The sequence below is a fragment of the Anolis carolinensis genome, unplaced genomic scaffold (assembly GCF_035594765.1).
Source record: "Anolis carolinensis isolate JA03-04 unplaced genomic scaffold, rAnoCar3.1.pri scaffold_13, whole genome shotgun sequence".
NCBI classification, from domain to species: Eukaryota; Metazoa; Chordata; class Lepidosauria; order Squamata; family Dactyloidae; genus Anolis; species Anolis carolinensis.
In genome coordinates this window covers 12,661,149-12,676,266 of record NW_026943824.1, presented here as the reverse complement: position 1 = coordinate 12,676,266, position 15,118 = coordinate 12,661,149, and the positions used below count along the sequence as shown (strand labels likewise).

At 39.1% G+C, this 15,118-nt stretch overlaps 2 protein-coding genes and 2 non-coding genes across 5 annotated transcripts; 2 read left to right on the top strand and 2 right to left on the bottom strand.

Annotated features, from left to right (window-relative positions):
• Positions 1 to 636: 636 nt before the first annotated feature.
• ndufb10 (NADH:ubiquinone oxidoreductase subunit B10) lies at positions 637 to 12,509 on the bottom strand. 2 transcript variants are annotated; one of them, XM_062964523.1, is made up of 5 exons: positions 12,306 to 12,509; positions 10,519 to 10,657; positions 10,134 to 10,273; positions 2,833 to 8,944; positions 637 to 838 (listed from the first exon to the last, which is right to left on the bottom strand). In XM_062964523.1, the coding sequence occupies exons 1-4, from the start codon at positions 12,451 to 12,453 to the stop codon at positions 8,838 to 8,840; spliced, it is 534 nt and encodes a 177-aa protein (XP_062820593.1). In that variant the 5' UTR covers positions 12,454 to 12,509; the 3' UTR covers positions 637 to 838; positions 2,833 to 8,837. The 2 variants fall into 2 exon arrangements, with proteins under 2 accessions (XP_062820593.1, XP_003229998.3); XM_003229950.4 differs by having other exon boundaries at positions 2,917 to 8,944.
• Positions 937 to 1,066, bottom strand: LOC134294257 (small nucleolar RNA ACA64). The gene has a single exon (XR_010001221.1). It is a non-coding gene; the product is annotated as a small nucleolar RNA ACA64 (small nucleolar RNA).
• On the top strand, positions 5,063 to 8,067 carry rps2 (ribosomal protein S2). The gene is made up of 6 exons (XM_003229947.4): positions 5,063 to 5,251; positions 5,989 to 6,078; positions 6,175 to 6,456; positions 6,544 to 6,703; positions 7,607 to 7,698; positions 7,923 to 8,067. Exons 1-6 carry the CDS (start codon positions 5,063 to 5,065, stop codon positions 8,004 to 8,006), a joined length of 897 nt encoding a protein of 298 aa, XP_003229995.1. The 3' UTR covers positions 8,007 to 8,067.
• LOC134294254 (small nucleolar RNA SNORA64/SNORA10 family) lies at positions 7,367 to 7,507 on the top strand. The gene has a single exon (XR_010001218.1). It is a non-coding gene; the product is annotated as a small nucleolar RNA SNORA64/SNORA10 family (small nucleolar RNA).
• Positions 12,510 to 15,118: the final 2,609 nt, after the last annotated feature.

The window sequence follows — 15,118 nt, the reverse complement described above, 5'->3', positions numbered from 1 at the left end:
AGAAAAAGCCGATTAAACATCAAATTAGGCTATGATTTTACAAATTAAGCACCGAACATGTCACAAAATTGACTGAAAAAGTAGTTCAATATGCAGTAATGTTATGTAGTACTGTATTCAGAACATGAATTAGGATATTATCATTTGGATATTATATAATACTAATACAATATAACATTAATTATATATTACATGTAATATTACTAATATTACAATATATCGATATAGTACAATATAGTAATTTATTGCCAGTATTGTGCTAATAATACTTGTATGTAAATTTAATTTGTAAGCTGCTCTGAGTTCTCTTCGGGGCGAGAAGGGTGGGATATAAATGTACAGTATTAAATAAATAATAATTACTACTAGGATATTATTTTTTATTTTCTGGTTATTATTGTTCTTAGTTGGATACTATTATTATATTTTCAATATTATTTTCTTCTCTTAAGGAGTTTTAAAGGAGGTTCCTTCTTTGGACGCTTTTAAGCAGCGGCTGGATGGCCATGACTTAAATGCTCCAAAGCAGACCTTAAGCAACCAATTAAGAAAATGCAACTAAAAACTGTAACATGTGCTGTATTGATAAGACATGAAACATTACAGAACACAGATTAATGGTACAAGACACACAAGTGCAAACAAGAAATTTATTTTTATTTCATTAATACACATATCTATATCTTCCGACTATTATTCTGTTCTGGATACAACAAATTGAGTGATTCTTCTTCAACAAGAAGCCTATTCTCTTTGTTGTTTATCTCCATGGCTCTCTTCTTCCACTCACAGCATTCGAGGTTCTCCAACGTTTCGAGATGCAGTCTTCTTATGTATCCTGAAGATGAAAAAAAAAAGCATTAATTAGTCTCTGAAGTTTGGCCTGAAATCCTTAATTTTTCTTAGAAATTCCATATGAGGCTCTTCTCTCATGCAGAGTATAGGAACATGGGTTTTATTGCACACTCCTCAGGCTTGAGGGCAATAAGCTAAACATTCCCTTTGCTGTGGGCACCAATATCTCACCCAAAGCCATTGAAAAGGCCAAAGGCGATTTTCAGACAGTGCCTCAAAAGGGGCAGAATTGAGATTGTACTTTTGAGGATTCAATTATTCAGTTTCCCCCCATGCAATCCTGTGCTCAGCTTCCAATGAGTCCATCATCATCATTATTATTAGAATATCATCATCATATTATAATATTAATAGGATATTATTAGTATTATCCTTTGGATATTATTATTTATACTTTAGCATCAGCATTAGGATATTTTTAGTAACATTACTGGATTATGATTAGTATGATTCTTTGGATATTATTATTTGTGTATTAGCAAAGTATTATTAGTATTACAAATACAGTAGTCTCACTTATCCAACACTTGCTTATCCAACGCATTTTTGTAGTCAATGTTTTTAATATATCATATTTTGGTGCTAAATTTTGGGCTGTGGCGCAGGCGGGAGAGCAAGCCAGTGAAATTAACTGCAATGAATCACTCTAAGAGGTCATGAGTTCGAGCCCCGCTTGGAGCCTATGTTTGTTTGTCTTTGTTCTATGTTAAAAGGCATTGAATGTTTGCCTATATGTGTAATGTGATCCGCCCTTCGGGGTGAGAAGGGCGGAATATAAATGCTATAAATAAAAGTAAATAAATAATAAACAAATACAGTAATTACTACATAGCATTAGTGCGTATTGAACTACTTTTTCTGTCATATTTGTTGTACAACATGGTTTGGTGCTTAATTTGTAAAATCATAACCTAATTTGATGTTTAATAGGCTTTTCCTTAATCTCTCCTTCTTATCCAACATATTTGCTTATCCAACGTTCTGCCGGCCCATTTACGTTGGATAAGCGAGACTCTACTGTATTAGGTTATGATTAGTATTATTCTTTGGATATAATTATATTATGATTCTTTGGGTGTTATTATTATTATTTGTATACTGTATTATGATTAAAGTAGTATTATTATTTGGATATTATTATTTGTGTATTAGAAAAGTACCATTAGTAGTATTACAAATATTAGGTTATGATTAGTATTATTCTCTGGATATTATATTATGGTTCTTTGGGTATTATTATTATTTGTATATTTGTATTTGGATAACAGTAGTAATATTATTAGGATATTATTATTAATAGAAGTGTAAATAATAAATATAAATAAGTATAAAAATAATAAATAGCTATACAGCACCCATTTGCAAAGAGGCACTCGGAATGATGAATGGATCATAACGCTATTATAATTATATCACACTTGTGATCTATCTATATAAAAGGGTAATGAAATTTCGGCCTAGGACAAAACAACAAAACTGCACATCCCAGAAACACTAAACTTGGCAGCACAACCCCTCATCCATGCCTCTACGTTCATACAACAAAAAGAAAAGAAAAATAAAGTTCTAATTAGAGGGAGAGGAATAATTGTTTTTATCCAATTGCTGCCAGTTAAAGGCTAAGCTCCGCCCACTTGGTCTCCTAGCAACCCATTCAGCCCAGAGGACAGGCAGAGTTAGGCCTCAGGCCTCTTCCACAGATTATCTAATTTGCACTGGATTATAAGGCAGTGTAGATTCAAGGTCCTTCCACACAGCTATATAACCCATTTATAATGGACTTAATGTAAGGTAAAACCTTTACCCTTTACCTTAACTACCACCAATTCCTCAATACTTTTATTTCCCATACCACCAGACTTCGCCACAGCAACGAGTGGCCGGGCACAGCTAGTACATAATATAATTATGATATTTTATTGTTATCATAATTATATGAATAAAATAATAATAATAATAATAATAGGAATAAAATACCATAATTTAGGGGCCTGCCAAAGCCCCAAATGTCTATGCACTTTCTTCTATATCCTGCAACTTCCTCTCCTAGGTATTGCTTACCTCGTGGCCAAGTGCAGACAGGAAGTGGCTCGTCTCTAGAGGCCTTTTTATAGACTGCGTACCTTAATCCATGCTCGGTATGGGGTTCCCAACACCAGCATCACCACATAACAAATCTTCTGCGGCTGCGCGTCTGGTCAGCCGTGAGGAAAACCTCGCGAGAGTTGGCGGTGAATAAATACCTTCCGTCGCAGGCTTTCGGCCTTCTAATCGAGATCACGTAAGTGAGGGGATTTGTCAAAGAACCGCTGGGAAAGGGGAATCCGTTGTCATCGCGGGTTTAAATCGATTTCCGCGAGTTGGGAATGGTTGCTAATCTCCTAAGGAGTCCAAAAGGAAAATATTTTCTGTATAATTTTTCCCCGGGAGCTGTTAGTTATGGATTCAAGTCTACATTCAGACGTGGATCCTTTGTTTTGGGCCTACTAAGGCCTTAATGTATACAAGATTAGAAATGTCTGAATTAGCAGGCCATGGGGAGGCTATACTGGGCTGGATTATTTCTTATAGGCCCATGTGGGGCTCCTTCTACACTGCCATATAAAATCCAGATTATCTGCTTTGAACTGGATTATATGGCAGTGTGGACTCCGATAATCCAGATCAAAGGAGGTAATGTGGGTCTGCTTTGGCCATCTGAATTACAATGTGGATTATCTGCTTTGATCATTGAATTATATGGCAGTGTAGGGAAGAAAAATGATGAAGATCCTTTTTAAATAGGATTTTAACTAAATTGTTTTATTGCTGTTTGTGTTTAGTTCTGTTTTAATTTTTGTATATTTTAAAGTCTGCTAATGCTCTTCTGCCAAGCTGCTCAGAGTCCCCTTTGGGGAGATAAAATGGGATATTAATAATAATAATATAGAAAGTCTGGAATGCATTACTTTGAATATTTAAAATACAGGTTGAATAGCCCTTATCTCATGAATCCAGAAGCTGGAAGATGTTAAATGGCCTCTGTGTCTTTTCTATATGTCATATATCTAATGACATTGAATGTTTGCCATGTATATGTGCATTGTCATCCGCCATGAGTCCCCTTTGGGATGGAATATAAATATTTTAAATAAATAAATAAGATAAATTATCTGGGAATCCAGACTGCTCTAGAATAGAGCCATATTTGTAGCCTTTGTTAGATATCAACAAACGTGGCTTCATGGACTGTGTGTCAATGAATAAGGGATATTGAATTGACTATAGTCAATATGTGAAAATACTCTTAAAATCAGATATTATTTTTATTTATTTCTATCCTGTTCAAAGCCGTGAACAAGATATAAAAGCAAAGACATCACATACAATGAAAACAAATGGTCCCATCAAAAGCACAGTCCTATCTAATAATAATATAAAAACCCACATATTTTCATCCCTGTGATATAGATCTGCCACGTCTATTTAATCACTTACCTTTTTGTTAATTATTATAAATTTGTATTTATATGTTTTTTTAATGTTTTGTTTTTACTTATTGTGGCATTGGATGTTTGCCATTGTTTGTTGGAAACCGCCCCAAGTCCCTCCCTGGGGAGATAGGGCAGGTTATAAATAAAATATTATTACTGTCTGTATTATTATTATGTTTATTTATACCCTGCTTTTTCTCTCCACAAAGGAGACTCAAAGAAGCTTGCATTAAAAAGCTTTTCAATACAGTTTTCCATCCAAATATGTACAAACATTAAACAGAATTAAGTAGCAATGGTATTAATTAAAAATTAATAGTTAACATCCCAAACCTATTCAAAGCCAAACCCCATGACTTGGGGGCCATGGTGGCGCAGTGGGTTAAACCCTTGTGCCAACTGAAATGTTGACCTGAAGGATGAAGGTTCGAATCCACAGGATGGGGTGAGCTCCCGTTGGTCAGCCCTAGCTATGCGGGAACATGAGAAAAGCCTCCCAGTAGGATGGTAACACATTCAGACATCCCCTGGGCAACATCTCTGTAGAAAGGACTTATTTCAATTTGCTTCTGACACGATAAAAATCCTATGACTTAATCTTAAAAACCTTTAAAAGCCTGTCTGAGTGAAAAGGTTTGAAAGCCACATGATGTGGCACTCAATGAGAATGATTTGGACACTGAGGCTTGTAACAAATGACGATTCCCATGTCTCTTTTTTCCTTTTGGCAGCAAATGGCGGACGACGCCGGTGCTGCGGGAGGAGCTGGAGGGGCTGGTGGTGGTGCCGGAGGAGGAGGACCGGCGGCCCGAGGCGGCTTCCGTGGGGGCTTTGGCAGCGGAGGCCGAGGAAGGGGCCGCGGACGGGGCAGGGGCCGGGGAAGAGGCCGTGGGGCCCGCGGAGGCAAGGCCGAGGACAAAGAAGTGAGTTGGGCTCCATCCTTTTTATTCTCTCTGCACTTAAAAGTCCGAATTGCACTGTTAGCGCAGTACACCGGAGTCCAAAAGCTATTCACAGAGGAAACCCTTATTACTACTGTTTTGTTTCCTCTGGAAATCAGAACTAGCATGATGCCCATAATATAAGCCCTACCAAAAATAAGCTGTGGTTAAGATAACACTATGCAACACAATTTATGTTCCTGTGTTATCAATGTCAATTTCTAATTGGCTCTATCTTTAAAACATGGGAACAGTTTATTAAACTGCAAAAATGTTTGTTTCTGCGGAAGGGCCATCCTGCAGCACATTTTGCTTTAGTTTTTCAATAAGTACCTCATAGAGTCAAGAAATTCAACATAGTTTGTGACAGCCACTAAAATGAAGTTTCTGGAGTAGAACAACTACTTTCAAAGTAAGCTCTGCACAACTAATCAGGAATAACACTTTCAAACCAGGAACAGATTTTTCTTTGTTACATAAGCCCTACCACAAAAATAAGCCCTGGTTAAGTTCATCAGCCAGACAGATGCTTTGACTGGTAGCAGCCAATGACAGTTGTACTGAATGATAGAATAATATGAATATATAATAGAATATAAATAAGTAATATTCTTGGCATAATATTATGACAGTGTTCCATGGCCTCTCTAGGTTACATTTGGTGTAAATGACTTGATAGTGTGTTTTGGGCTTAAAATAGTTCTTTTCCATCCTTGCAGTGGATCCCAGTCACCAAACTTGGCCGCCTGGTCAAAGACATGAAGATCAAGTCCCTGGAAGAGATCTACCTTTTCTCCCTTCCAATCAAGGTATCACTCTGGGCAGCTTTGTGGGGGGGTCTTGCTTGTTGCAATAGTGGTGATTCTTTTGCAGCGGCTGATGAGTCAACAACATTGCTTTTGCAGGAATCTGAAATCATTGACTTTTTCCTGGGCTCTTCTCTGAAAGACGAGGTTCTGAAGATCATGCCAGTGCAGAAACAGACGCGTGCCGGTCAACGCACCCGGTTCAAGGCGTTTGTGGCCATCGGTGACTACAACGGCCACGTGGGTCTCGGCGTCAAATGCTCCAAAGAGGTGGCCACCGCCATCCGGGGGGCCATCATCTTGGCCAAGCTGTCCATCGTACCAGTCAGGCGGGGCTACTGGGGCAACAAGATCGGCAAGCCCCACACCGTGCCTTGCAAGGTAACTGGGCGTTGGAGGGGCTGTATCAGCATGAAACCATGTGAAGTCTCTCCTTATATGAAGCTGATCTTCCATCTTTTGTTTTAGGTCACCGGTCGGTGTGGCTCAGTCCTGGTGCGTCTCATCCCTGCACCACGTGGCACTGGGATCGTCTCTGCTCCGGTTCCGAAGAAACTGCTAATGATGGCTGGCATTGACGACTGCTACACCTCGGCCAGGGGCTGCACAGCCACTTTGGGCAACTTTGGTAGGTTTGTGGCCCCCAGTTAGAAGCCTCCCAAAGGCTATCCAGTCCAACCCCATTCTGCCATGCATTATTATTATTATTTTGTTGACATTGTTATTGCTGTACCCTAATAAGAGACATCATGGTGAAGATACTTCACTTCACTTTATTTCTTAATTAGTCGCTCTCCACAAGAGTGCTCTGAGCGACTTACAATTTAAAATATCATTCCACAATATTAAAAACATTCAACATAAAAACTAATACTAATACAGAGATACTAATAACAGTAGTAGCATTTTTTGAATTATTATTGGATATTATAGTATCTATGACTGTTCTCTATTTGTATCTTTGTCATTAATATTATGTTAATTAAGGTATCTTTAATTATGACCCATACCTTGCAAGGCAGAGCTAGGCCTGTGTTAGGAAAAAGTTGAGGATGGGAGTCATGGCTGTCGGCTGATACAAAGGCAGCCAGAGTCTTGTGTCACTTTAAGTGACTTAATCCCATATTCGATCAATTGCAAGATACCATTGATAACAAGACACACACTAATTTCAATACTACCAGAAGAAAAAGAAGTGTTTTATATTTATATGGGGGGGAAACTACGACATGAAATCAATGGAAGTGTTTCCAGTTTGGTGTTAGTGCTATACTTTGGGATGAGCTTTCAAACCCTCTCAGCTCTGCTCAGTGGCGCACAATGCCAGTGGCGCTGCTGTCGTTTTCCGAGAGGGACAGTAATGGAGTCCCTAAATGCACGGCAGCGGGACCTGACTCAGTGGTCTCCCTGTTCCTTCCCGGACTCAACAAGCCAGAATGTTGTGGACCCACGTGTGCTCAGTGACGGTGATGCAGTTGGGAGTCCCTTGTTGATGAACCGCTTGTCAATGAACTATCATTCTTTTTTCCAGCCAAGGCCACCTTTGATGCCATCTCCAAGACCTACAGCTATCTGACCCCCGACCTGTGGAAGGAGACCATTTTCACCAAATCTCCATATCAGGTAAGGAAAGTGTGAGATTAGGAACAACGTCTTGGGATTGGCTTTTATTCCTCTTCCAAGAGCTGGGGAGGAAGTCCAAATCGTAAGCTAAATATATTTGCTAATGTGATACTGACTTTTTTCCTAACTGCAAATCGTGCAAGCACGGCTGTTGCTTTGGATAATGATCTTTAGGTCATGAAACATTTAGTACAGGATTCTTACGTTTTCTTTTCTTTCTGCAGGAGTTTACAGACCACCTGGCAAAGACCCATGCCACCCGAGTCTCTGTGCAGAGAACCCAGGCAGCCGCTGTGGCCACTACTTAAGAGGAAACTCTTTTAAGACTAACATGTTCAATAAAGTATCAGAACCAAGAGATTTCTAAAACCAGTCTGGTCAATATTTCTTTGCTTTGGTGGGCTCTTTTGATTGACAGCAGTCTTTATGGGGAAGAATATATTTTTACTGAATGAGAATGAAGTCCATAAGGGTAAATTTCTTTCTTCTGTAAAACCATGCTGCATTGCCTACATTCATGAATGGCAGTTGCTACTCATGGTAGAAGCAGATGCAAAAGGGTGGGTGGTGGGCCGAGAGAACTCACACATGCTCAGAGACAGCACCCATTGAGAAGCCTTAACATGGGAGGCTTCTTAGGTGAAGTTGGAAGTGACCATCCAGGTAGAATTACTACATTATTATCCATTATCATTTATTATACTCCTATAGTTGGAAGGGACCCCAAAGGCTATCTAGTCCACCCTCTTTTGCCAGGCAGGAAGGTAGAATTACTATATTCTGCAGTTTAAGAATTTTAAAAAAATATATGTAGATTATTTGTACCATAGCTGTCTAAAATATTAGGGGAACTGAGGCATAAGATTATTCTATCTTCGCAAGCAGACTGCACTTGGATTCCAAAACTTGCTCCCAAAACAAATAGCAAATCCCATTGTTTCTAAGGTATCTTAATGGACACTTCACGTTCCTTCTACAAACATGGAGAAAAATTTTTACCATGATAATTTTAATTTTTTTTCAGAACAGTTACATGTAAATTGTTTGCTTTATTGAAAATGTGCTGTGCTTTCAAACACAGCAATACCTGGTCACGTCATTCTGTTGTCTCGACATTCAGTTCAGGAAAGGCCTTGGAGTTACGCTTCTGTTGCTGCTGCCGCAGAAGCCTTCCTTGCAGCGATCATCCGGTGCTTCTGCTTCATTAAACACGTGCGAGCATTTCCGTGGGAACCGAGTTCACCATCTAGGAGGAAAGTTGCGTAAATACAACAAACAAATAAATCCATCAAGATCAAGGTCTCTGAGGAGACACCTAGACTCCCTTCACAGAGGATTCCATCGTATGAATCGTCCCAGCCTTAAGAATATAAAAATAATCTCCCTTTATTCAATTAGAAATTCACCAAGAAAAAGATGCCATAATTGCTATTAACTCAACATAAGGGTACTGGACACAGTTCTGCAGAGGCATCAAAAGGCCTTTCAGTTTAGACTAGAAGAGCAGGTACACCTCAATAGTTTTGCAGTGCATTTGAAACCCAAAAGGCACCAGATCCTGTCTGATGTTAGAAGCTAAGCAAAGTGTCTCCTGGTTAGTACCTGGAAGGAAGACTAATGAATATCAGGTGGCATAGCCTGTATTTCAGGGGAAGGAATTGCCAAAACCACCTATTATTATTATTATTATTAGTAGTAGTACAGTAGAGTCTCACTTATCCAACATAAACGGGCCGGCAGAATGTTGGATAAGCGAATATGTTGGATAATAAGGAGGGATTAAGGAAAAGCCTATTAAACATCAAATTAAGTTATTTTACAAATTAAGCACCAAAACATCATGTTATACAACAAATTTGACAAAAAAGTAGTTCAATACACAGTAATACTATGTAGTAACTACTGTATTTACGAATTTAGCACCAAAATATCACGATGTATTGAAAACATGGACTACAAAAATGCGTTGGATAATCCAGAATGTTGGATAAGTGAGTGTCGGATAAGTGAGACTCTACTGTAGTAGTAGTAGTATCCTGTTTTTTGTCTCTAAAAAATAGACTCAAAAGCGGCTTACAGTAAAACAGTATGATACAGTTTTGAACCTAAAAATATACAAACATTAAAGTAGAATGACATTAATAATATTTAAACAGTTCAAACCCTTAAAGCCAATGACTGCTAATGAATATCGGTTGACACAGGCTGTATTTCAGAGGAAGGGATTGTCTAAATAGCCTGTTATTTCGGGGGAAGAAATGCCTGAAACCAATAATAATTTCCAGGGGTAGGAATGGCCATAACGACAACATAATGGTGATTTTGGCCATTCCTTGCCAAGAAAACCCTACAAAATTCATGGGGGTTGCCATACAAGTCAACATACACATTTCCCATTCATGGGATTTCTCTTCCCCATCAAACCCTAGACTCACATCGGTCCCGATAGGCCTGGGCCACGTCTTTGAACTGCTGCACCTCCGCGGCACAGTTCTCTAGGTGACTAGTGCCTTCCCGCTGCTTGCAAGCCCCCATCCGATCCTGGACAATTTTCACTATTTCCTGGTCGACCAAACTGCAAAACAGGGAAGTCAATGAGCAAAGAGATACTAAGAAAACCGTGCCACCTAGTTTAAGCTGAGCTTTTAATTAGACATTCTGTATCGCAGTGAGAGAAGCCAGGCCTTTGGGGACCCTTTCAACATTAGGATTCCATGATTTCACTGAAATGCAGATGTATTCGACTGCAAATAACATCCCAACGCTTCTTCCCTTCCCAAACAACAAGGCCAGGAGGAAAAGGGATAAGGAAGAACCTACAAATCTCTCCTCCACTGCATCTCCGCTTCGAAGAAACAGACGTAGTCATCCTCCAAGCACTGTGTCAGGTCCGGGACACGGCGGAACTTCCGGTGGTAATAATAGATCCGGTTCTTGGCGTGCTGGCGCTCGATCCATTCTTCAGAAGGGAGAAAAACGGGTCAAAAGGCAGCACCAGGAAAAGCTTCTGCTTGGCAATGGGATCCCCTGCTTCCTGGGAGTGCAGGGGAGCCTTCTTTGGAGGCTTTAAAGCAGAGCCTAGATGGACATCTGTCGGGAGGGCTTTGATTGTGTAGTTATGTATGGCAGGAGGGGGTTGGACTGGCTAGCCTTTGCGGGTCTCTTCCAACTCTAGGATTCTCTGAAGGTCTTTAAACAGAGCCTAGATGTATTTTAATGCTTACACCACTAACATCATCACCATCCTATGCATTAAGCCACGGTGATGAAAATGGGATCAAACTGCATTTATTTCAGAGCCAGTCTTACAGTTTTCTCATCCATAATATTGTCATTAGACAAACTTGGAATGCACTTGTATTCTTACATTATATTATTAACAACAAAAATAATATCAATAATAATAATCTATGTATTTTAACTATGTTGTGACCTGCCATGAGTCGTGAGAAGAGACAACCAAAATGTATTATTATTATCACCATCACCTTAATATTACTATATTATTATAATATTGTTACTATTAACATATGCATTGAGAGTTCTCATTCCTAAGATTCTTATGAGACACACTTAGGAAGAATAAACATAGGATACACTTGTATTCTTGCATTACACTATTAAGAATAATAACAAGAAGCTATCCAAAAATATTAACAATAATAAAAATCTATATATTTTAGCTATATTGTGCCCTGCTGTGAGTCATGAGGAAAGGTAACCAATAAAATGTATTACAGTAGAGTCTCACTTATCCAACATAAACGGGCCGGCAGAACCTTAGATAAGCAAATATCTTGGATAATAAGAAGGGATTAAGGAAAAGCCTATTAAACGTCAAATTAGGTTATGATTTTACAAATGAAGCACCAAAACATCATGTTATACAACAAATTTGACAGAAAAAGTAGTTCAATACGCAGTAATGTTATGCTGTAATTATTGTATTTATGAATTTAGCACCAAAATATCACGATATATTGGAAACATTGACTACAAAAATGCCTTGGATAATCCAGAACCTTGGATAAGCGAGTCTTGGATAAGTGAGACTCTACTGTATTATTATATTGTATTATTATTATTAACACATGGATTGAGAGGTCTCTCATTCCTAAGATTATCATATTATTATTATTATTATTATTATTATTATTATTATTATTATTATTATTAACATATGCTCTAAGAGGTCTTTCATTCCTTAGCTTATTATTATAATATTATTATATTGCATTATTGTCATTATTAGCATATGCATTAAGAGGTCTCTCATTCCTTAGGTTATCATTATATTATTATATTGTGTTGTTATTATTATTAATAACATATGCACTGAGAGGTCTCTCATTCCTAAAATTATCATTAAACAAGCTATCCTCCCTATTTTGTGGCAAATATTAGGAGAGGAAGCGAGAAGACATTCTCAACAGGAATTCAACATCTTCAGATAAATCCTAAATGGTTTCGAATAGCTAGTAAACCAGAGGCCTACTTGGACTACAACCCCCACAACCCACTGCGCGCACCAGCTCACAGGATAACTTGGAGGCGCTTGCAAGGGACTCTGGGAATTGTGGTCCGAAGTGCCCTCCTAGGCTTCTCACCTCTCCAGAGAGAGACTGGACGGTCGACGGCGTAGTAAAAGACTGTCTCGATCAAGTCCAGGGGGTTGGGGGCTGTACTCTGGGGGTTGGGCGCCGGAGTGCGGGAGGGGGGCTCCCGGTAGACGTCCTTGTCCGGCTCCGAGGGCATCGCGGCGGCTGCTCGGGGACAAAATGGCCGCCTCGCCGTGGAGAGGGCAAACGGAGCAGTGCGCATGCGCGGAAAATGGCGGCGGGAGCAGTGAATGGCGTCGAGGCAGCTCCATGGTTACGCGCTCAAAAAGGCCCCTCCCTTCTCGGATAACTCAACGCATGCGTAGAGAGAAGCGCTCTTGGACGGGAGTGTCATAGCTGCGCATGCGCAAAGCAGCACGATAATGATCCTGAGCTGTAATTATTACCACCAATCTTATAATTGGTATTCATGTTAATGTCTTCATTACTATTATTATTTTAATTATTTCTATTACTTTTATTATCTGACTTAAATGTTGTTCATTACTATTATTATTTTTAAATTATTTCTATTACTTTTATTATTTAACTTACATTGTTAACTTTTGAATGAGAATTATAGTTTTTCAAGGTCTTTCTCTGCCAAAGAGGACAAGATACAACTCCCAGGATCTCATAGAATTGGTAATTAGGGGTTGAATAGAGTTAAGGGACCCCCAAAGGCTATCCAGTCCAACCCTATTCTTCCATAAAGGAAGACACAATCGAAGCCCTCCCGACAGATGGCCATACAGCCCCACAGTCATTAGAAGGGTCATAGAGAAATATGGCTGTAGAACAATAGAAATGTAGTACAGTATTGGAAAAGGCCCCAAGGCCCATCCAATCCAACCCCATTCTATCCTTAAGGAAGTCACAACCAAAACCCACTCGACAGATAGCCATCCCGCCTCTGCTTAAAAATAATGATGATGATTATGATAATAACAACAGCAATAATAATAGAATTAGGGTTTTTTTTACTTATCCATAATAAAAAATTTTCATGACAAGTATTCAAGAGCCAGAAAAGGTCTGATGGAAGTCAACAAATTTTATTTTTATTTTATTTTTATTTTTTTCTCTTTTTTCCTCTTGTTTTGTTTCCTACTTTCTAAACAAAACCAATGTTCTCCCACTTTCGATGTGAAAATATATATATTTTCTTTTTTTCTCTTTTCAATTTCCTTTCTCAATATAAAATTTTCAATAAACATATATATTAAAAAAAATAGAATTTTAGAATTGGGAGGGATCCCAAGGGCCATCCAGTCCACCCCTTTCTGTCATAAAGGAAATACACAATCCAATCCCTCCTGACAGATGGCCATCCCGCCGTGACTTAATAATGATGATAATGATGATGATAATAATAATAATAAGATCCTAGAGTTGGAAGGGATTCCAAGGGCCACCCAGTCCAACCCCCTTCTGTCATAAAGGAAATACACAGTCCAATCCCTCCTGACAGATGGCCATCCAGCCCTTACTTAATAATGATGACGACAATAATAATAATAATAAAAATAATAATAATAAGATCCTAGTTGGAAGGGACCCAAGGGCCACCCAGTCCAACCCCCTTTTGTCATAAAGGAAATACACAATCCAATCCCTCCTGACAGATGGTCATCCTGTCCTTACTTAATAATGATGATGACAATAATAATAATAATAATAATAATAATAATATCCTCGAGTTGGATGGGACCCCAAGGGCCACCCAGTCCAACCCCCTTTTGTCATAAAGGAAATACACAATCCAATCCCTCCTGACAGATGGCCATCCAGCCCTTACTTAATAATGATGATGACAATAATAATAATAATAATAATAATAATAATAATAATAAAATCCTATAGTTGGAAGGGACCCCAAGGACCATCCAGTCCAACCCCCTTCTGTCATAAAGGAAATACACAATCCGTTCCCTCCTGACAGATGGCCATCCAGTCCTTTCTTAATAATGCTGATGACATTAATAATAATAATAATAATAATAATAATAATAATAATAATAAGGAGAAGACCTGGCTCTGGCTCACGAATGGGACCCTGAAGAAGGAGACAGAAGGCCTGATCCTTGCAGCCCAGGAGCAAGACATCAGAACAAAGGCCATTCAGGCCAAGATCGAAAAATCAGCTGATGACCCAAAATGCAGGAAACCGACGAAACCATTGATTATATCCTCAGCTGCTGTAAGAAAATCGCACAGACAGGCTACAAACAGAGGCACAACTATGTGGCCCAAATGATTCATTGGAACTTATGCCTCAAGTACCACCTCCCAGCAGCAAAGAACTGGTGGGATCACAAACCTGCAAAAGTTTTGGAAAATGAGCACGCAAAGATACTGTGGGACTTCCGAATCCAGACTGACAAAGTTCTGGAACACAACACACCAGACATCACAGTTGTGGAAAAGAAAAAGGTTTGGATCATTGATGTCGCCATCCCAGGTGACAGTTGCATTGACGAAAAACAACAGGAAAAACTCAGCCGCTATCAGGACCTCAAGATTGAACTTCAAAGACTCTGGCAGAAACCAGTGCAGGTGGTCCCAGTGGTGATGGGCACACTGGGTGCCGTGCCAAAAGATCTCAGCCGGCATTTGGAAACAATAGACATTGACAAAATCACGATCTGTCAACTGCAAAAGGCCACCCTACTGGGATCTGCACGCATCATCCGAAAATACATCACATAGTCCTAGACACTTGGGAAGTGTTCGACTTCTGATTTTGTGATACGAAATCCAGCATATCTATCTTGTTTGCTGTGTCATACCAAAATAATAATAATAATAATAATAATAATAAT